The sequence below is a fragment of the Malania oleifera genome, chromosome 5 (assembly GCF_029873635.1).
Source record: "Malania oleifera isolate guangnan ecotype guangnan chromosome 5, ASM2987363v1, whole genome shotgun sequence".
Lineage (NCBI taxonomy): Eukaryota > Viridiplantae > Streptophyta > Magnoliopsida > Santalales > Ximeniaceae > Malania > Malania oleifera.
In genome coordinates this window covers 44265432-44289654 of record NC_080421.1, presented here as the reverse complement: position 1 = coordinate 44289654, position 24223 = coordinate 44265432, and the positions used below count along the sequence as shown (strand labels likewise).

Sequence of the window (24223 nt, the reverse complement as noted above, 5' to 3'; positions counted from 1 at the left end):
CATTTCTTCCTTCTGTCTCATCGCTGCCTCAACACCCCAGCATTACATTAGTTCTACAGTAGCAGTGTTTAGCAGGTTAAATGATTTTGTTATAAAACAATTAATTAGCACTGAACATGAGAACTTAATCTAAATTTGGAATGAACTTCTGATATCTTTATTTATTGATTATTAAGTATCCATGCATGATGTGTCTACAGGACTATGGTGTTGACTTTGATGACCATGACCATCCTATCAAGGCATTTCGCTGCCTATGCGGTAGTAAGTTTTGTCGGAGCATGAATCGTACAAATAGTAAGTAATCTACTCCAGTCTTCTTTATTTTGAGGCAAACAATTTATTTATATATAGATATGTGTGTTTGTGTGTGTGTTTTTTTTTTTGGGCAAATGGCAATTACAGAAATTTTCTTGTTTCTTTCTTGTAAATGTGCCATGCATTTTTACTAGCTTTCTATATGTTCCAAATAATGGCAGTCAACAGGAATGGAGCTCCAACTTTTTTTTTTTTTAAAGTACATAATTGAGAAGCTATAGATATATAAGCAATATTTAGAGACATAATTTTGATCAGTTGTATGTCGTTAAATCTTCTGCAATAAACTTGTCCCACCATCTTATAACAAACATTTGGTGATGATTGATGAATTCGTATGAATGTGCATAAGGTGGAATCATAGAGATATCTTAAAATACAAACAGAAAAAAGAAAGTGAAAGCAAGTCTTATTAAATATCGAATGATATTTGTGTTTTCTACCTGTAACATTTTTGAATAACCCATAATGGGGTTACTGTTGGAATTTGAGCTTTTATAAATTTGAACTAATTACAATAGTAAGGTGAACACCTAATTATCAAAATGAGATATCCTGTCTTTGTTAATCAGGAATCCATTTGGGCCTTTGCCTTCAAAGATATTGTGGTCTTAGACACATGTAAGCCAAAAATATAAGGTTTCAGTCTTGGTTAAATTGAATCTGATCTGTTTTGGGGCCATGTGAATATATGTAAACTTTGTTTTCACTAGTAATTTGCCTAACCTGAATTTTAAGGTTAGAGTTCTGAATGAGAAGCCCCAACAATGAAGCTGAAAATAAATAGGTATGAAAAATCAGTAGGTACGCAATATTGAAGAGCTGAACCAGTAGAAAGAAAAAAGGCCTCATTTTGGAATGAAATACTTTTAAGTGTTTGGTTTGCTGCATCTATTGGGAAATTCATGGGAATCTTTTTTGATTCAAAAGGGGCTGTTTGGTATTGTTTCTGTTTTTTGTTTTCGTTGCTTTATGGTGATGAAATAGATTATGATAATGCATTTATTTTCATTGCTAGTTTTTTGTTTCTATTGTTGATTTTTGGTTTTGAAAAAAACCGAAAATAAGATTTTATGGTTTTCATTTTTTTGGGCAATACAATGCTTTATATCCAAAATTAATTTTTTTGGATTAAATTATTTATTTTATGCATAATTTTAAAATTGAAATAAAACGAACACATGAATTTAAAATGTAAAAAAATAAAATTATCCATAAATTTCTATTTTTTACAAAAAATTATTTATTTTTTAAATTGTCATACACAATAAGATTGTTGTAGTGCTAAAAAGTGAGTTCTGAAATATAATAATTAAAATTATTCTAGTAATTTCAATTTTTGTTATAATATTTTATTTTATTTTATTCAAAATGATCCTGATGTGTTCAAATCAAGTTTTTAATTTGTTTTTGTTTTACAAATATTAACCAAATAGTATAGTTTTTGATTTTTAGTTTTTGTTTTTGGATTTTAATTTTCCTTTATAGTTTTTAACAGAGGTACCAAACAGCCCCTAAGCATTCTAACATTTGGTTCACATATTAGAACCAGGAATCCCTTTTCAAGGATAATACATATTCCAATATTCATACAATGCTATTAGAGCATTGGCATTCCATTCCCGTTTAGATAGGAGAGTATGCTAATTCCTAGCACGAGGGAACCACCAATGAAGCATGTAATGTAAGGGTGCCTTCACCATAATTTCAGTAACCCAAAAGTATCCTTAATTTAAAGAATGATAATAATACATACTTCACACTTGCTGTCTCCCCTGCGCCCTCCACTTGTCTTTGGCATCCATTCATCTTCATCCATTACCCAGTGAGAACTCCATTTGGAGAACACGTGAGTTTGTTCCCTACCTTGAAAAAAAATTCTTTTGGTTATTTTTTTTGGAAAAAACGTGAAGTCTTAATCCCTTGATCTTTCTGGTTTGCTGGAGATTATATTGTTCCGTGCTAGTGAATAAGGGGGGAAAAAAAAGCAATGATTTCCCTCGTTACTATCTTGTTGGGAGAAGTGTTTAGCCAATTTAATTGTTTTGTATCAGCATCTCGTTTTGTGATGTATCTTATTTGGTGATATGTCCAACTTAAGGATGTTCTGGGAAAAAAAAACATTGTCATTATTCCCAGGAAAAATTCTGAGAATCTAGCAATAATTGTTTTCTAAACCAAATGGTGGAATCGTATATTCCTGGTAATTACATATTCTGAGTGTTCAAACAGTCACTTGCATTCTAGAAGTGGAAGCTTTCCCCCTTCATTTGTACTGCTTCTTTCAGCCAGAAGTTCCCTGTTTGTTGTGCTCGCTGTGAATTCACATTCAAGGGCAAAATAGTAATTTTTGAATTAAAAAATATTGGGTAGTGATTTGATAATAAAAATGTTTGGTATTTCAAACCTTTTGTACAATGAACCGTGTTTTTAATTTGTGCTATCAAGCAAAAGATAAGTGTCGTGACTGCATGGGCCACTTGTGTGCTACCCTTGTAGTAGTGTTATAAGCCAAGGAGGGAGAAAGGGGTATGTGTGTGGTATCACTTCATGACATCGTAGAGGGTCTTCATTGTTGATTTAATTGGCTTCTTGCCTTCTACCAAGGTGTAGGTTTTATGTTGTATGTTAAAAATAAGATGCAATAAAACAAAACACTACAAAGCAAACAAGTAAAATAAATTGAGGTACAAGTGATTTTCCTTAATCGTGTGCACCTTTATGCACTGCGCTGCGCTTAGAGGAGTATTTCGCTTTCCCAATTTCATTGTTGTTTTATCCAAGTAGTTCTTATTGGCATATTTTTGGCATGTCATGTGTATTTTGCCCAATACCCTTTTTAGTCTCTTTGCTGCTGCCTACTAAAGCAGACATATTTCCATGGTGCAGGATCCAGGTCTACTGCAATTGTGAAATAAATTGTCGATGGGGGTTGTGAGCTGCATCTTGTTTTGATGGTAGGATCCTTCCCCTCAACGAAACTGATTTTGGTAAATGATTTTGATGCAATCAGGTGATGAGCCTTTGGGGGGTATGTATTGAGGAAAATTCTGGGATGTTCTTGTAGGGGTTTAATGTGCTTATATGGGCAGGTGTGACCCATTTGTTTTGACCTCTGAGATGGGAGGTGTTTAAATGTTTTAGTGCAGATTCATCTGCAGGGTGGTTATCCTTGTCAACTCTCAGTGGTTGTACTCTTAATAACTATTGGTTTTCAAGGTTATGGTTGCTCCCTTTTTGTTATTTCATTTCCTCATTTGATTTTTTTTTTTTTTTAAACTTTCAATTCGAATGATACATCAGTTGGATATGATCTGATCTATTTGATGTCTTGTGTGATTAGTGACTTCGGTTTTGTGCATTGTAATCAACCCTAGACCTAAAGAGAACATACAAAAACCATGAGCTGATAGTGTAGAAGGTTCATGCTTTATAATTAAATGCAAAACGTTAGCCAACTAATGCAAATTGGGATCATTCACAAAGCCTGAGCATGAATGCAATTTTGGCAGTTCTTTGACTGGAGGATGGTTGGATTAGCTTATGATTGCCCCTTGCATTATTTATCTCCTTTGTACAAAATTCTTCTCCATAGTTCTATGAATTAAATGGCAAGACACAATTGTTGGGGTGAACTAGCGAAAAAGGCCCTCTAAACCAGCAAAAGGAGCCTAACGTCAAATGGGTTTGGCTGATGCACTGCGTTCTAGCGGTTGTTGACTTCGTTTTCTCTTTCTGGTGTTGTAGAGGCAGAAGACACAAGTTATTTTTTAAGAAGGAAAATAACCAAAATTGGGTGGGTGGTTGCGCCATACTCTAGGCTTAATTTTGGTGTCGTATTGTCTGTTTTGATTCATAGGTTTCACAGGTTTCTCTCATAAGAGAAGATTAACATAGTTGGATTTCAAAGTAACCTTGTAAATTTAAGTATTTTCTAGCGCACACATGATGTGAGATTGACATTCTTTCCCATCCAGTCTCTCACATTTTCATTAGAATACTTCTCTGTAGGGTATATGATAGTACCCTAGGATGACTTTGATACTAAATGTCAGTCTTGGCCCAACTCCAATGAGATATTGTTTTTTGGCTTGTTGGTCTCATAGGGTTGTCCTATAAAAGGTGTCTTACATGGAGGTCAAATCATTCTCATAAGCTCTAGAGTTTTTAGTACACATTCAATATGGAATTGTGATATTATGTCAGGTCAAGTTGTATGCGCATATTATGAGGTTGAGCCATATCCAAGGTTGGATTTGTCACGTGATTGTCACATAACCTAGAGGCGCACCCAAGGAGGTTAGGTTCGCCCCACATACCACTTACCACGCGACTTGGAGGTGCACTTAATGAGGCATATTAGTGGGTTGCATGCCTATTGTGTGACTTGAGGTTTTTACTTGGAAAACATAGAATTAAAGCGATTGGGGTGTAGATACGGAACATTTGCTGCATGGTTTATCCTTCCAAACTAGAGGTGATTAAGAGACAACCAACTAATGCCCACTATGTGTTACGTGAGCACCTAGGACAAAGTATAAAGGGGAGCCTACACTTCACAAGGATGTCAGTTCATTCTTTCATATTCCATCTTGAAAAAACTTCTTGCTAACTTAAGCATCGGATAATTTCTCAAATTTCAGAGACTTTCCAAGTCACTTTTCTCCTCCTTTCGTTATAGATTTGAACCACCCTAGGCATTGAAGTAAACTATGAGAAAATATAATTCACAACTTCACTGTGGAGGATGGGCATTCACCACTGCTCCTATAGTCCAATATGCTACTTCTTAGGAGGAAAAACCTATGTTGGCCTCCACCGAAGTGGATTCCTTAGGAAGCTAGCAATGGGAGATCCATCCTTGAATCTTTACATAGAAGTGATCCATACCACCTTACCTATGACAAAGTTAGATGTCGCATCAACCAGTAGACCACCAGCTCCTTTGAGATGATCCTATGGATTAAGAGCTCGTGGAGGCGGGCGTAGTTGTAGGTTAGTCTTCCATAATTCAAGAAAAGTTTAGGATGATCGCATTAAGTTTGAACATGTGTTGAAAGAAGTACAAGGAAGTAAGAAGTGGTTACTAGGTTTGCTATTTTGATTCACCCTTCAATTTGAAGGTGATTGACCTCTTGGATACTTTCAAGTTGTTGATTTTGGTGCAAAGATGTCATAATGAGATAAGATGTGGGGCTTTCATGACAATGTTAAAGGGGTTTCTTGGTCTTAATATGACACTCTAAGGCCCAACTCAGTGGGGAGTTCAGCTTAGCTCAGTTGCTTACTAGTTGGGGGCTTTATTAGTAGCAAGAGGATGCTCATGACCTTGTTTGGCCTTGTGAGTTGGGTTTAGGAGTGTGTGGAGTCTTTGAATGGGTTCATGAAGAGGTTCACATATACGACATTGAAGTTACGAAATCTACGCTTTGGGATGACTCTTATCGCCTTAAAAGAATGTGCTTAAATCAAGTTGCTTTCTATAGTCCTTGGTAAGCAAGCTTGAGCTAATATGGGAGAGCTAATGGCAAAGGCCTAGAAGTACATTAATCTTGAGGGCAATGATGGTAGCTTGGAGGAAGAGAGGACCCAAGAGAAAGGGTGATAACCAAGAGGCAGGAACCAGCAACAAAAAAATATGGGGAGGAGAATTGTGAAACAAAATGCTGAACAAAGGACAATGTCAAGAGGGTTGCATGCATAGTAACCCCCCCTGAACATGGCCCAAGCTCAGATACTAGCACAAAGCCAAGATAAGAACTACCTACAATAGTCTGTTTCTTTGAGATTGCTCTTTCACCAAAGAGATCGATCAAATTATTGTTGATTCCATAGCGACCATGGTTATGATACGGAGGAGTGTATTCACCCAAAAACAAGATAGAAAGTTTGATCCAATGGGGCCACCTTGGGAAGTACATGTTAGAGGCTTGATAGGCCAACACCAAAACCGTAGGGAGATGAGCCATTAGTAGGAAAGATAGTCATCATCTTTGATGACTTAGTGGGGAAGAAAGTAATATTGGGATAAAGAGGTATGTGTGACAAGTACTCCAAGTGTAGAAGGAAAGGGAAGCGCCACCTAAGAGAGGTAAGGGGAACAAGAGACTATCATCACAAAGTATACCTAAAGGGGGTTTGCGTACCACACGATTAGACCTTGGTAATCAATATGGTCATTACAAACTTCAAAGTTTATGGGTCTTAGTAGACAATGGTAGTTCAATTGACATTTTTTCCCTTTTTTGTCAGTGTTGGAGGGAATGAGCATAGAAAAAGATTGATTGACCAACAAGGTCTTTGTTGGATGGTTTTAAGGGAGAGGCAATTCAACCACAAGGTACAATCTACTTGCCAATGATGATCGAAGTGAAGCCTCAGCAAGTGATCATGATGATAGACCCCCCTTTTTTCTTTTTTCTTTTTTCGAGTGCACAAGCCTTTAGGATATAGTGCCATCATTGGCCAACACATTTTAAATGCAATCTTGTTGATCATCTTGACCTATCGTCATCTAGAAAAGTTTCTAGCCAACCAAGGAGTGATCTAGATTAGGGGAGAAATCATGACTAGCCAATGTTATATGTTAGTGTTGAAATGAAAAAAAATCATGGCAATAAAAGCATTAATGGTAGAAGATTTGAATGTTCGAGACCACCTAAGTACTCTTAGGAGATTTCTCTGTGGAGGAGTTGGGGGTAATTGCACCCTCGAAGGACTTCATAAGCACCTTGATGTGCTCACGTGGACAACAACAAACATGTTGTGCATACACTCAGAGGTGATCAACATTAGCTCAATATGGAAACAATGAGCAAATAGGTGCACCAAAAAAATGGGATCTTCTCAACCAAGCCATTGATGTGAAGTGCAAAAATTGATTCTAAATAAGGTTTGTTAGGGCGGTTAGGTACCCAAATTGGATACTAAGTATTGGATGATCTTCACGGAGCCTTTTCCACAATGGGCAATTTAGGGATGTACAAAATTACCAAAAAATTGAAAATTGGATCAAAGTCAAACTATTTCATGTTTAAATTTGGATTTTTCAGTCGTGGTTTTCGGTTTCGGTTTGTCATATAATTCAATATTGGTTTTCAATTTTCGATTTTAGTTTTAGAAATATACCAAGCTGATAAAATTGACTTAATGAATATGTTCCTTTTATCTAAATTATTGATATTACGCCTACATTTCTTTGTTAAATCATTTAAAAATTTTATTTTTTTTAAATTAAAGTGTTCGCATAAATAAATAAATAGTGTCACGACTTAGAAGGAGTAAACATAATTTTTACATCGTGATGGAAGCCTTCTATGCAGAGGGAAGATTGATGCACCAACTTCTCCTAAATGTTGAGGGAAAGTAGGAAGGATTTCAAACTGTTACAATAGTCCAGCATCTATAAGTTGTGGATTTATCTCACATTGGTTGCATAAAAGATTGGGTGTCCTTTGTCCTTTATAAAAACTCACTAGACCAATTTACACACTTCCATCTCACTCATGGGCTAAAGTCAAGCTTGCATCTTGAACTTGGGCTTGGTCTTAATAGGCCTTCTGTGTACTATTTCATAAACAATGATGGTTCAAATGAATAGTACGCTAAAGTAAATAGTTAAGAAGTTTAAAATTCAATTAATAAGTCGAATTGAATCGATAAATTAGGGTTTGTTTATTAGCCAAACCATCAGTTTGCATTTTGGTCAATTGCAAACCTACAAACTGTAGAGCTCGGTTTGATTGTCAATTTTTGTTAAATAGACTAATCATAACTGAGTACACCCCTAGTGGGCATAGTTACCTCTTGTTATACATAGTTGTATCTATAGCAAAGAACTTTCTTGATTATAATGCAACTTATCCTTTTGGAGTTGGCATAACAAACTATGTTGATCCTTGCAATGAAGCCAACATAAATCCTATTCGAATGAAAAAAGAAAAAAAAAAAAGATGAGGCAGTTTCATTACGATACTATTTTGTTTGGGTTAGAAAAACTCATGGAAGTGGCATACTTGTATTAATTGCATTAGTATAAACTGAGCTTTCCCTAACCACAACTTTCCTCTACCAAGAATTGATAGGCTCATGGTCTCTACCTCATGGTACAAATTACTTGATTTCATCTATGTCTTCTTAGGCTATAACTAGATCTCTATGTACCTTCATAACCAAAAGAGGGCTTTATTGTTATTGAGATGTGCCCTTTGGGTTAATGGATGTTGGAATAATGTATATCAAAGGTTGGTTATGTAATGATCCCAAAAAAAATTGTATGCGTGGAAATTTAAAAAAATTAAAAATTAAAAATTAAAAAATTAAAAATAATTAATTGATTAAATAATAATTATAATTAATTTAATAAAATAATATATTAATATATTAATATAATATAATGTAATATGATATTATATATATATATATATATATATATATATATATATATATATAAGTATAAAGATCCTAAAGCTTAATCAAATTTTCAATCTAAGAAGCTGAGAGCTTCCTAGACTCGCCAGCCTCCTCTCTCTCTCTCTCTCTCTCTCTCTCTCTCTCTCGCCAACGTTCTCTATCTCCTCCATTCCTCCTTCCCTCTCTCCTCAATTTCTTCTCTAATACTCAACCGATCGAAAAATAGAAAATACAACTGGGATCCTATCTCCATCACTACCATTTTTACCAGATTGGATTTATCGTAGGAGTGATGTAGGCACCACTCCTGGGGTAAGGTATACTCTCTCTTTCTCCTTAAATCTCTAACCAAATTGGCAATCGGACACCACCACAGGGTCCTAGGTTCGATCCTCATCATGTTGGCTGGAGCAGATTTTTAATTTGGATTTTTTAGGCACCACTCTTAGACTAGGGTGAGGATAGTGGAAATATATTCGTTAATTATTTTTAAAGTTTAATTAGTATTGGGAGTGTGTGGGCCTAGGAAATATCAAAATAATTATTATTTTGGAGAGTTGAATTGATTGGTTTGGGGGTAATGTGAATTTCAAGATTTTGAGTTTCGAACGCCGCGGGCGTGGGATTGGATATTTTAGCAGGCCTCTCAGTAAGTCAAGTAAGGGGGATTAAATTATGTTAGAAATTTTAAGAAATTAATTGATTAAATTAAAGTATGATATGAATATAATATATATATATATATATATATATGTGTGTGTGTGTGTGTGTGTGTGTGTGTGTGTGTGAATTTTATGGTTTATTAGGTATAAATATATATGAAATGGTAGTTTTGGAAATATCCAATGTATTACTGGATAAATTATTATATGGTATATTATTGAAAATTTGTGTGACATGAGAAATTTTGGTTATTGAAAAATGAATCTATGAATATTTTATATGATGAATTAGGTTTATGATGAGATATGAATAGATATGTTTTAAAAAGTTATGTTGATATGAGATTTAAACAAACATGATTTTTATCAGATATGATATGATGATTTGAGATATACACAGATGTGATAGTTTTATAATTATTGATATGATGAACAGTCATGAGTTACAGACGAGATGTGTTACCTACACATGGATACTCATGAGCTTGGGCACCATGAGTTATAGATGAGATGTGTTACACATAGATACTTATGAGCATGAACATGTTTATGAGAATTGAAAGTTTTTGGGAAATAGATTTTTATGTATAATGAGTGATGGAAATGAGAACCTAGTTGGTTAATGATATGAAAGCACGGTACCGTTGTTAGTGATTAAATTAGTGCAACCACACAGGTCGGGGAGTGTGTAGGTATTGGAAGTCGATTGGGCCTTTGGAGAGATGTTGACTGCTCCTGGGGTCAGACCAGACTGTGGTAGGCCAATTCTACTACATATGAGGTATTTTGACTTAGCCTGTAAGCCAACCAGGGTTAAGTCCCGCCTTCGGGCCGCACAACCCAGTCATGTGGGGTTATTACATGACGATGATATGAATGGGTCTCCTCACTATAGAGGCGATACACTCATATGACAGTACTTTGACATATATAATACTTTATAAACTGAAATATTTATTGAGCATGATTATATTTTCGAAAAAATATATGGTTACAAATATACATATATGTTATGGATACGAGTACAGATTCCTATGATACCTCAGTTAAATTAATATTTTTATAAACATGATATGATACATTGAAACTCATTGCCACACATTGATAATAATTTATTCTTACTTACTGAGAGGTGTCTGACCCAAATGTCTAATATTTCAAGAAACCGTGATAGACTAGGTGATAAAGGGGAGCTGGCACCCTAATAGACAGGGTGAGTGTTTTGTTTAGGGATATATGATTCCTAGTGTATATTGTGGGTTTTTGGGAATGTGTATGTATGTATATATATATAGATGGTTAAAACTTTGGTTATTTGTATTATGGATGGTTTGTATATATTGACTTCCGCTGTTAGGTTTGTGTATATGAGATTTACTAATGACCCAGTACGTACTTCAGGTCAGGTTATGTTGAAGTGGTATCAGATTATTTGACATGGCCAATGTTTGATTAATATCTTTTATTTATTGGAAAAAAAATGATACGAAAATCGGGGCGTCACAATTTGGTATTAGAGCCTAGGTTGCTAGGTTTTGTAGACTTTAGTAAACAACGGAATACAATACCAAAGTATTGGAATGGGTTGTTAGGAGAATAAGAGATGGGTATATTGAGATATGAGTCAGTTATTGTTAGAGGATGAGATTGAGAATTTAGGATTCTAACTTGTAGCCTGGAGGCAAGAGTTCTGTGGTTGTTTCTGTGATTTTCTTAGGGTGACGATTTCAGGAAAACCATATTGAACTTTCATTGGGTCTTCTTTCTGTGTAGTAGGACTGAATCCAAAATTGGAATTGAGGATGATAAAATGAAAGGTAATAAAAGATTATTTTATGGATCCTAGTTTGTTAAGTGTATTGGTGGTATTATGTAGCGTCACCCTACAAGTGATGGTAAAGATGACTAGGAGTTCAGGGGAGCGGAGTTGCACTATTGAGTAGTTCACGCGTATGAAGCCCTGTTGTTTTCTGGAGGGGTTAACCCATTAGTGGCTGAGAATTGGGTTCAAGATATATTGAGGACATGTTGGTGGTGCTCCCTTGTATTGAGGAGTAGAAAGTGTCCTTTACTGCATTCAAGTTGACTGGAGAGGCAAAACGCTGATGGAGATCAGCGAGATTATTTTAGGAGCAGAGACCTAAGCCTGTAGCGGTGACCTGGAGCCGCTTCAGGGAGTTTTTCTTTGAGCAGTACTTCCCCGCTACTGTTAGAAGCGCGGAGGTAGCAGAGTTTTTACACTTGTCGCAGGGACATATGACGGTACAACAGTATGTAGCAAGATTTATCGAGCCATCCTGATTTTCCTTGTATTTGGTGCTGGATGAAGAAAAGAAGGCAAGAAAATTAAAGAAGGGCTTGAGACAGAGTTTGTTTGAGCAGGTTGTAAGCTTTTGTGCCTAGAATTTTTTTAGAGATAGTTGATAAAGCCACCATGATTGAGAGTGGCCTATAGAGAGGCGCTGTGGCATAGACTTAGAGGAAGAGGGCCGTGCCTCCAGATTTTCTAGCAGGGTCCAGTCGAGGGCCTTAGAGGAGGCCAGAGATAGGGGATGGGAGGTTGAGTGGTACAGGACAGACCGATGCCCCCTCTCTGTTCCAAATGCTACAGAAGACACCCAGGAGAGTGTCGGGTCAGGGAGGTGATATGTTACCGGTGCTATCAGCCTGGCCACATGGTGAGAGATTGTCGAACACCCCCAGCAATTGCGCCTGCTCCTAGACCATATAGAGGAGGTCACAAGGCACCCCGAGGTGGTCAGAAGAGGAATACTGCCCCAGCACGAGTCTATGCTTTGACGCTAGGAGATGGTGGGGTAGCAGGAGATGTCGTGACAGGTATTGTTTCAATATTGTCATATAAAGCTACTGTCTTGTTTGATTTAGGGGCGACACATTCTTTTATCGCCCGAAAATTTGTTAAATTTTGTGGGATAGAAACTCAGCCGCTAGACAATAGTTTGTCAGTTTCTACGCCAACTGGGCTGTAGTGTCGTGTAGAAAGGTACTAAGAACTGTCCAGCTTGTATTTAGGGGAAGTCTTTACCAGTTGACTTAGTAATTTTAGATATGCATGGGTTTGAAGTAATTTTGGGGATGGACTAGTTAGCTGCTAACTACGCCAATATAGACTGTTATCAGAGAGAGGTAATATTTAGTCCTCTAGGAGGATAGAAGTACAAATTTGTGGGGTCATGTGTGCATGCCCCCACCACAGTTGTTATCCACTATTCAGATGAGGAGGTTGTTGTTAGAGGGTCGCCAGGAATATTTAGCCTATGTGAAGGAAGTAACAGAAGGGGAGTTAAAGTGAGGGGATACTCGATAGTGAGAGACTTTTTTGATGTGTTTTCGAAGAATTTGTCGGGACTGCCTCTTGATCATGAGGTAGCATTTGCTATTGATCTAGTTTAGGGGACAACGCCAATTTCTAAAGCGCTGAACAGAATGGCACCAACAATTTTTTTTTTTAAAGTTAAAGAAATAGTTACAAGAATTATTAGATAAGGGTTTATACATATAAGTATAAAGATCCTTAGAAGCTTCAGGATCAAAATCAAAATTTCCATATGAGAAGTTGAGAGCTTCCCAGACTCGCCAGTCTCCTCTCTCTCTCTCTCTCTCTCTCTCTCTCTCACCAACGTTCTCTCTCTCCTCTGTTCCTCCTTCCCTCTCTCCTCAATTTCTTCTCCAATACTTGGCCAATCAAAAAATAGAAAATAACACTAGGATCCTATCTCCATCACTGATATTTTTACAAGAGTGGATTTGTCGTAGGAGCGATGTAGGCACCACTCCTGGGGTAAGGTATACCCTCTCTCTCTCTCTCTATTCTTAATTTCTCCTTAAATCTCCAGCCAAATTGACGATCAGACACCACCACAAGGTCTTAGGTTCGATCCTCATCATGTTGGCTAGAGCAAATTTTTAATTTGGATTTCCTAAGCATCACTCTTAGGCTAGGGTGAGGATAGTGGAAATATATCCATTAATTATTTTTGAAGTTTAATTAATATTGGGAGTGTGTGGGCCTAGAAAATATTAAAATAATTATTATTCTAGATAATTGAATTGATTGGTTTGGGGCAAATGTGAATTTCAGGGTTTTGAGTTTCGAACGCCACGGGCATGGGATTGGGTATTTTAGCAGGTCTCTCAGTAAGTCAAGTAAGGGGAATTTAAATTATGTTAGGTATTTCTATAAATTAATTGATTAAATTAAAGTATGATATGAATATAATATATATATATATATATATATATATATGAATTTTCTGACTTATCAGGTATAAATATATATATGAAATGATAGTTTTGGAAATATCCAACGTATTACTGGATAAATTATGATATGGTTAAATATTATTGAAACTCTGTATGGTATGAGAAATGATTGTGATTACTGAAAAATGAATCTGTGAATATTTTATATGATGAATGAGGTTTATGATGAGATATGAACAAATATGTTTTAAAAAGCTATGTTGATATGGGATTTAAACAAACATGATTTTTATCAGATAGAATATGATGATTTGAGATATACACAGATGCGATAGTTTTATAATTACTAATATGATGAATAACCATAAGTTACAGATAAGATGTGTTACCTACACATGGATACTTATGAGCTTGAGCGCCATGAGTTACATATAAGATGTGTTACACATGGATACTTATGAGCATGAACATGTTTATGAGAATTGAAAGTTTTTGGGAAATAGATTTTTATGTATAATGAGTGATGGAAATGAGGACTCGGTTGGTTAATGATATGAGAGCACGATACTGTTGCTAGTGATTAAATTAGTGCAACCACACAGCTCGGGGAGCGTGTAGGTATTGGAAGTCGTTTGGACCTTCAAAGAGATGTTGTGTAACAACCCCAAAAATATTTAGAGGTAGTGATTTAAAAATAATAATAATAATAATAATAATTATTATTATTATTATTAAATTAAAAATTTAAATAATTAAATAATAACTAATAATTAAATAATATATTATATTATATTATATTAATATAATAATATAATATAATATTATAATACATATATATATATATATATATATATATATATAAGTAATCAATCAGGAAGGATTGAACTGAATTTCAATTCAGTTGCTGCGCCCCCTTCATTTCACGTTTCCCATTCTCTCACTCCTCCATCTCTCTCCTCTCTCTTCTAATTTTCTCGGCGGATATTCGGTCGATTGGAAAACGAAAAGTACCGTTGGGTTCCTATCTCCGCCATCGACATTCCTATTGGAGCGGATTTGTCGTGGGAGCAGTGTAGGTATATCTCTTGGGGTAAGCTCAATTCTCACTTTTACCTTAATTTCTCGTAAATCTTAAACCCAATTGATGATAAGACACCACCACGAGAATCTAGGAATGATTCTCTACAAGTTTAGCGGAGCGAATTTCTCATGGGGTCGTCGTAAGCATAACCCCAAAATTAGGTTAAGGGGGTTATTAAGGGGCTAATTATTATTTAATTATCGTAGATTGGGAAATGTTAAATATTGGACATTTTGAGGTTGAATTAGGGCTATTGAATTTAGGGCATGGGTAAGCACCGCGGGTGTAATTTCGGAACCCTACGGGCATAGTTTAGGAAAACCAAGGTAAGTTGATTATCTTGGAGTTTAACAATTTATTAGGTTATTGGGAGCCTAGGAAATGTTTTATGGAAATTATGTTGGAATTCTATTGAATGTTTTGGGGAAATGGAAATTGTAGGTTTTTGTGCTAGAAATGACACGGGCTCAGGATTGAACTATGTGGGCGTCTCAGTAAGATAGGTAAGGGGAATAAATTATAGTAGGTATTTTTATGAAATACTGGTTGAAATATATGTGAAATGAATTATGGTATTTTCCCTGAAATTATTATTATGATGATATAAATAATAGATGAGAAATTGTGTGGCATATGATTTTATGAAAATTATGACATGTATTGTGTAAAATGTGATTTGAAATGGGAAATCTGGGAAATTGATATGATGATGAATATCTCTAAGAAAATGAAATTAAATGTGGAGATGTTATACACTTTTCTGGAAAATATTGAAAAGGGATAAATGTATATACAGAAATGATGTTATGGGAATAGTGGAAATATGAAACACGGATATATGTGAATATTGAGAAATGTATAATATAGGAAATATGGAAATGATTTTCTATGAAATGGAAAAAAATGAGATACTGATATGTGCATACTGCAAATGATGAAATATTAGAAAAGTGATATATTCCCATATTTGCTTATATATTATTATGAGATGAATTGTGAAATTGAAATGTTGAGAATGAAACAGTAGAAAATTAGAAATCTACTGGGAATATTTTTTTATGAATATTGAATGAAAATACTGGATATGTGAATTTTAATATATGAATATGGAAATATTGCAACGTGAAATTCTGCAATATGAATAATGAAATATGGGAATTGATTAGTGAATGATGAAGTGTGAATATTGGAAATGAAATGTGAATACTAGAATTGTGAACATTGCAGCGTAACAACTGCAACGATTATATGTATTGATATGGCAAACATTGATATGAGAAAAGTGAAATAGTGGAAATGAAAACCCTGATGGATGGATATGTAAACCCAAGCGATGGATAATGATATCGAGCACGGTACCGATGCTAGCGATTGAAAAGGGCAACCACACGGACTCATGGAGCATGTGGCGTGGCAGTGCGAATGGGTCAGAGTAGAGTTGTTTATTGCCCCCTGGGTTCTTGACCAGGGTATGTGGTAGGCCATTCATTACTATAGACAGGTATATGGTATTATTTGATCTAACCGGGTCGGTTAATCGCGATTAGATCTAGCCTTCAGGTCGCCTAACCTTGACCATGGGGGGAAGCATGACGTGAAGAAAAATCCTCAAGGCAGCCATGGGTTACAGACACAGATGTTATGGTTACAAAGGATACCCATGGGCTGGATAGCAGACTGGAAATGACCATGAGTTACAAACATGATATGGAAAGGTTACTGAGGATACTCATGGGCCGAATAAATGAGAAAAGAATGATATAATGGAAATAAACTGAAATGAAAGAAATATGAGAAAAATTAATGAAACTAGGAAATGGGATATAAAGTTTATAACATTTGTGTTTTATATTTATATAGCTATTTGCACATATCAAATATCATATCAGTTGAATAATGTTTTGACCATATATATATATATATATTGATGTAATCACACTCATATTGCCACACACTGTCAATAACTTATTTCTTCTTACGGAGATGTGTCTCACCCAAATATTAAATATTTCAGGAAACCAAGATCGAGTTGGTAAAAGAGCTCCCAGATAGAGTGGAGTAGGGTATATATATATATTGATGTAATCACACTCATATTGCCACACACTGTCAATAACTTATTTCTTCTTACGGAGATGTGTCTCACCCAAATATTAAATATTTCAGGAAACCAAGATCAAGTTGGTAAAAGGTTCCCAGATAGAGTGGAGTAGGGACCTTGATATACAGGGTGAGTGTTTAATCTAGGGATGTATATTTCCCCTAGAGTTTTGTTATTTTGGGGTGTTTGTTGATGTATGTATTTTTGGATGGATTATACTCTGGTATGTATTTTCACTGTGGTGTATGTATATATTATCTTCCACTGATAAGTATTTAAAATATAATGTGATCGGTATACCGGTGCCCAATGCGGGTCAAGTGATATGTATGGTATCGGGGTGTTGACGTATTAGATAAATATGATGTAAAAAAAAATGGTATGAAAAATCAGGGCGTCACAATTTGGTATCAGAGCTTTGGTTGTTAAGTTTTGCAGACTTTAGTAAACAGTGGAATACAATACCAGAGTATAGGAATGGATTTTCAGGAAAATAGGAGATGGGTAGATTGAAATGTGAGTCAGTTATTGTGAAGGATGAGGTGAGAATTTAGGGTTCTGTCTTGCGGCTTAAAGACAAGAGTACCAGGGTTGTTTCTGTGTTTTTCTTGGGGTGACGATTTTAGGAAAACCATGGATACTATCGCTGGGTCTTGTTTCTGAGTAGTAGGACTGAATATTAAATAGGGATTGAGGATGTGGAGATAAAGGGTCATAGAAGAGTAATTTATGAGTTATAGCAGTGTATTGGTTGTGTGATAGTAATTGTATACTGAGACTAATTGTTCCCTTTTCTGGATAGACCCCGAGAATAACAACGTAAACATTGAAAGTAGTGGTAACGAGAGGGCTTCTAGCATAGGTGGCAGTGACCTTGAATAGGTGCTATGTAGTGCAAACCAACAGGTCATGGCTGGGATTGTGTGGAACTATGGGGGACAGAACTGCCTACCAGCTAACTCGGGCTGCACTGTCGATCAATTTATCGACACGAATCCACTGACTTTTACGGAGAGAGTCGATCAAATCATTGCAAAGGAATGAATCCAAGAGATGGAAGATATATTATCAAGTTTCCACTGTGCAGATGAGTAGAAAGTTTTGTATGTTGTTTTGAAAATGACTGGGGAGGCCAAGTATTGGTGGATGTTGGTAAAGCTACTTGAAGAACAAAGGCTAAAACCAGCAACCCTGACATGGAACTGTTTTAAAGAAATTTTCTATGATCAGTACATTTACTCTTCTACTAGAAATTCCTAGGAAGAAGAGTTAATGAACCTGACTAGAGGAAGAGATCTATGCCTCCTGAATTTCAAGTAGGTACTAGTCAGGGGACTTGGAGAAGACATGGTGGCAGTGTAGGACAGAGCCAAGGAAAGAGGCATGTGCCTCCCAATTTTCAGGCAGGGTCCAGTTGAGGGCCGTTGAGGAGATATGATAACAGAGGGGGACGATGACAAGGAGGAGGAGAATGAGTAGTACAGGGTAGAAAAATGCCTCTTCCTTGTCCCAAATGTTACAGGAGACACCCGGGAGAGTGCCAAATGAGGGAGGTTGTCTGTTACTGGTGCTATCAGCCTGGACATATTTTGAGAAACTGTTAGGCACCTCCAGCTATAGTGGCTGCTCCTTAACTATATAGAGGAGGCTATGAGGCACCTCGAGATGGACAACAGATGAATACTGCTCCAACGCAAGTTTATGCATTGACGCCGGGAGATACTGAAGCGAGAGGAGACATGGTGACAGGTAGTAAAGTTATAATTTCAGTTAAAGTTATTGTTTTATGTGATTTAGAAGCAATGTGTTCGTTTATTTCTTGGGAATATATCATATTGTATAAGATGGAAACTTAATTGTCAGGCATCAAATTATTTGTAGCCACACCAATAGAGACAATGGTAAAATAAAGAAGGGTTTTTAAGGATTGTCCAGCGGATATTCAAGGAAGGATATTGTCTGCTGGTCTTGTAGTGCTTTATAGGCACTGTTTTACTTTGATCTTGACAATGGACTAGTTAGCTGTCAGTTAGGCCAGTATTAACTATTATCAGAAAGAGGTAGTGTTTGGGCCTCCAATAAGACAGGAGTATAGATTTATGGGGCCATGTTTGCACGCCCCACCACAATTGTTATTCGCCATTCAGGAGAGGGGGTTGTTTTTGGAAGATTGTCAGGGATTTTTGGCCTGTGTGAAGAAAGTATTAGAAAGGGAGTTGAGGGTTGAGGATATTTTGGTAGTGAGGGATTTTCCTAATATATTTCCCGAGGATTTTTAGGGACTACCTCCTAAATGTGAGGTAAAATTAAGTACAAAATGAAACCGGCAGAGCTGGAAAAAAAATGAAAGAAAAGTTGCAGAAACTGTTAAATAAGGGGTTTATCGGGCCCAATGTGTCGCCCTAGGGAGCGCTAGTATTGTTTATGAGGAAGGAAGATGGGTCGATGAGAGTGTGTATTGACTAAATATTTTCATATTTCCATAAGTTGGCCAAAATAATAGGGTCCGTGTAATCCTAAAATTAAGATGCCTATAAAAATGTAAGATACTAAAGTGAACAACAATTTGACTTCTATGTTCTGTGGAAATTCTTTATTCTCTAGGAAGTGTTCTGTCACCATAACCTAAAAAAAAACCTGAGAATAAGATGTCATAGGCATCACATTGCCAAGTATCCTGAAGGATTCTGTGAATTAAATAACACCTAACAGAATCATCTTTATCAACTTGCTTAGAAGAAAAATCATAATGATACTTGGACCTTTAGCAATTTGCTATCCAGAAAGAAACCATACATGCTAGGACCAGGAGCTTTATCTTTTCATTCTATCCTATGCGAATCTTACTTGGCAATGGGATACCAATTTAATAGCTTAGGCATTGGCTCAATTGGGATTTGATTTGTATACAGCCTTATGTGGAGTCTTCTGTTATTGTCTATAATTGATTGTGACTTTTGAAGCCATCCTCAGAATCTGATTTTCTTACCATTAGCAACTCTCTAGTACAAATAAATGTCATCCTTTCCTTCTTGGTCCATTCCACACAAGATTTGTGCTGCCAGAAAATATTCAATGACTGATCATAGCTAACTAAACAACTTCATTAGTATTGTATTTTGTATCAAAAACTAAGACATGTGTTTATTACATATTTAGCCAGTTACTGGAGCAAGATCAGGGTTGGCTTGAGTCAGTATACCAGAACTTAGACTTGCCATAATTGCAATCCTTGTTTTTTATTGAGGATATTTTCAAACTATATTTTGATATTCAATGTGTGTCACCATAAGTTAGAAGTTGAGTCTTAAAAATTGTTTAAAGCAAGGAAAAAAAAAAAAAAAAATCTAAGAACCAATTTGGTATGAAAATGATACTTTATCTTGATTTAAAAGTGTAAGCCTGTGCATTAGATTGGCATTGAAAAGGAATTGAGTGATTAAAATTCCAGGGAATGTTTGTAAGTTTATATAATTTTTACTCAAATGAATTATAAAGTTATGATGAGAGTTTTGAAGTGCTTTTATACATTTGATTTGACAAACAAATGATTATAAATCTTGATCTAAGATATCTCAACAGGTATGGTCCTTGATGAGTGTGAATCATCATTGTAAGTTTTTTGTTTAAAGATGAGGCTAACCATTGAGGGTTAACTATTTATTATACACCTAGTTGATTGTTTTTAAAAGAAAATAGTATTCAGAGATCCAAATAGAGTGAGGGTTTTCTTTCTAACTAATAAGCTCTCATACTTGACATCTTGAGTGCTTGGGAAAAGATAGAATTTGGGCATATGTTTGGGGTTATAGTAGTGATGGAAGAAACATATGAGTTAACGAATCCCAAACTTCTTTACCCATAGGTGATGAGTTTTTAGATATTCTTTCTAGATAACTTATCGGGGCTACTTTCAAGAGGAGATTGAATTTAATATTGATTTGGTGCTAGGAGCGGAGCCTATGTCTATTGCTTCCTATAGAATGACATCAACTAAACTAAGACAACTTAAGGTGCAACTAGAAGATTTCCTTAATAAGGAATCTGTTTGACCTAGTATATCATTATAGGTTGCACCTGTGTTATTCACTAAGAGACATAATGGGGCTTTGAGGTTATGCATTAATCATTGGAAGTTGAATCAGGTTATAGTAGGAATCGGTATCGACTTCAAGGGATTGGGAGAATATTGGAATAATTGATAAATCCCAAAATTTTTGAATATCGATTTGTAATTAAATTATCACTAATTAAGAATTGGAAATTATATACCCCAAAGAAAGAATTGAGTTCACAGTAAGATCACTATAAGTTTCTAGTGTTGCCAATTGAGGGTTATCAAGGCACCTTACATTTTCATAGATATAATGAATCAAGTCATTCAACCATACTTGGATAAGTGCATTGTAATTTTTATGGATGATTTTTGGGGTATTCAAAGACTCAAGAAGAGCATGAACAACATTTGTGATTAATTTTACAAACACCATGAGAGCATTAGTTACATGCTAAATAGGAAATGTGCTTTCTGGACAACTAATACGGAAATTTTGGGTCATATCATAATCAAAGGATAGTTATCTATTGATTATTCTAAGGTTATATTGGTTTTAGATCTTTGGAAGACTGGAGATGAAAATTGAAGTTGTTGAGTGTTGGTACTGAAGTGAGGTGTATTAGGACAAGATGTATGATCCAACGATTTATGTTAGTTACTAGTCCTAATAGAGTTGTTTACAAGATTAACTTAGAACTTGTTAGGTTAATAATGAATTTTACGTAGGGTTGTATTCAACAAATTTCAAGGACCAAATTTTTGTAAGGAGGGGAGAATGTAACAACTCCAAAAATATTTAGAGGCAGTGATTTAAAAATAAAATAAAATAATAATAATTAAAATTAAAAATTTTAATAAATAATTAATTAAATTATTACTATTAATTAAATAATATAATATATTATATTAATATAATAATATAATATAATATTATATTATATATATAAATTTAAATAATTAATTAATTAAATTATTACTATTAATTAAATAATATAATATATTATATTAATATAATAATATAATATAATATTATATATATATATATATATATATATAAGTAATCAATCCTTCTCGATTCTTTAGGAAGGATTGAACTGAATTTCAATTCAGTTGTTGCGCCCCCCCCTTCAGTTCACGCTTCCCATTCTCTCTCACTCCTTCGTCTCTCTCCTCTCTCTTCTCATTTTCTTGGCGGATATTCGGTCGATTGGAAAACAAAAAGTACCGTTGGGTTCCTATCTCCGCCATTGGCATTCTTACTGGAGCGGATTTGTCATGGGAGCGGCGTAGGCATATCTCTTGGGGTAAGCTCAATTCTCACTTTTACCTCAATTTCTTGTAAATCTTAAGTCCAATTGACGATCAAATACTACCATAAGAATCTAGGGATGATTCTCTACAAGTCTAGTAGAGCGGATTTCTCGTGGCGTGGGGTCGTCGTAGACATAACCCCAAAATTAGGCTAAAGGGGTTATTAAGGGGATAATTATTATTTAATTATTGTAGATTTGGAAATGTTAAATATTGGGCATTCTGAGGTTGAATTAGGGTTATTGAATTTAGGGCTTGAGTAAGCGCCGCGGGTGTAATTTCGGAACCCTGTGGGCATAGTTTAGGAAAACCTAGGTAAGTTGATTATCTTGGGGTTTAACAATTTATTTAGGTTATTGGGAGCCTAGGAAATGTTTTATGGAAATTATGTTGAAATTCTGTTGAATGTTCTGGGAAAATGGAAATTGTAGGGTTTTGTGCTGGAAATGCCATGGGCTCAAGATTGAACTGTTGGGTATCTTAGTAAGACAGGTAAGGAGAATAAGTTATAGCAGATATTTTTATGAAATACTGGTTAAAATATATGTGAAATGAATTATGGTATTGTCCCTGAAATTATTATTATGATGATATAAATAATAGATGAGAAATTGTGTGGCATATGATTTCATGAAAATTATGAAATGTATTGTGTAAAATGTGATTTGAAATGGGAAATATGAGAAAGTGATATGATGATGAATATATCATGAGAAAATGAAATTAAATGTGGAGATGTTATATGCTTTTCTGCAAAATATTGAAAAGGGATAAATGTATATACGGAAATGATTTTATGGGAATAATGGAAATATGAAACACTGATATATGTGAATATTGAGAAATGTAGAATATGGGAAATATGGAAATGATTTTCTATGAAATGGGAAAAAAAAAAAAAAAGATATTGATATGTGCATACTGCAAATGATGAAATATATGAAAAGTGATATACTCCCATATTTGCTTATATATTATTATGAGATGAATTATGAAATTGAAATGCTGAGAATGAAACAGTAGAAAATTAGAAATCTACTGGAAATATTGTTTTATGAATATTGAATGAAAATACTGGATATGTGAATTTTAATATATGAATATGGAAATATTGCAATGTGAAATTCTGCAATATGAATAATGAAATATGGGAATTGATTTGTGAATGATGAAGTATGAATACTGGAAATGAAATGTGAATATTGGAAATGAAATGTGAATACTGGAATTGTGAACATTGCAGCGTAACAACTGCAATGATTATATGTATTGATATGGGAAACGTTGACATGAGAAAAGCGAAATAGTGGAAATGAAAACCCTGATGGATGGATATGTAAACCCCGACGATGGGTTATGATATTGAGCACGGTACTGATAATAGCAGTTGAAAAGGGCAACCACACGGATTCGTGGAGTGTGTGGCGTGGCAGTGCGAATGGGCTAGAGTAGAGTTATTTATTGCCCCTGGATTCCGGACCAGGGTATGTGGTAGGCCATTCGTTACTACAGACATGTATATGGTATTATTTGATATAACCGGGTCAGCAAACCACCGTTAAATCCTGCCTTCGGGTTGCCTAACCTTGATCATGGGGGGAAGCATGGAGTGAAGAAAAATCCTCAAGCAACCATAGGTTACAGACACGACATGTTATGGTTGCAGAGAATACCCATGGGCTGGATAGCAAACTGGAAATGGCCATGAGTTACAGACACGATAAGGAAAGGTTACTGAGGATACTCATGGGCTAAATAACTGAGAAAAGAATGATATAATGAAAATAAACTGAAATGAAAGAAAGATGAGAAAAATAAATGAAACTAGGAAATGGGATATAAAGTTTATAATAGTTGTGTTTTATATTTATATAGCTATTTGCACATATCAGATATCATATCAGTTGGATAATGTTTTGACCGAATATATACATACATACATACATATATATTATATATATATATATATATATATATATATATTGATGTAATCGCACTCATATTGCCACACACTGTCAATGACTTGTTCCGTCTTATTGAGATGTGTCTCACCCAAG

At 35.2% G+C, this 24223-nt stretch overlaps 1 protein-coding gene across 4 annotated transcripts in view; it reads left to right on the top strand.

Moving 5' to 3' along the window:
* Positions 1 to 3561, top strand: part of LOC131155715 (probable inactive histone-lysine N-methyltransferase SUVR2) — a 33098-nt gene extending 29537 nt beyond the window's left edge. For all 4 annotated transcript variants that reach the window (XM_058109064.1, XM_058109060.1, XM_058109061.1 and 1 more), the window contains 2 exons: positions 201 to 297; positions 3208 to 3561. In XM_058109064.1, the coding sequence (XP_057965047.1) occupies positions 201 to 297; positions 3208 to 3236 (126 nt within the window). In that variant the 3' untranslated portion in view covers positions 3237 to 3561. The remainder of the gene's footprint in view (positions 1 to 200; positions 298 to 3207) is intronic.
* Positions 3562 to 24223: the final 20662 nt, after the last annotated feature.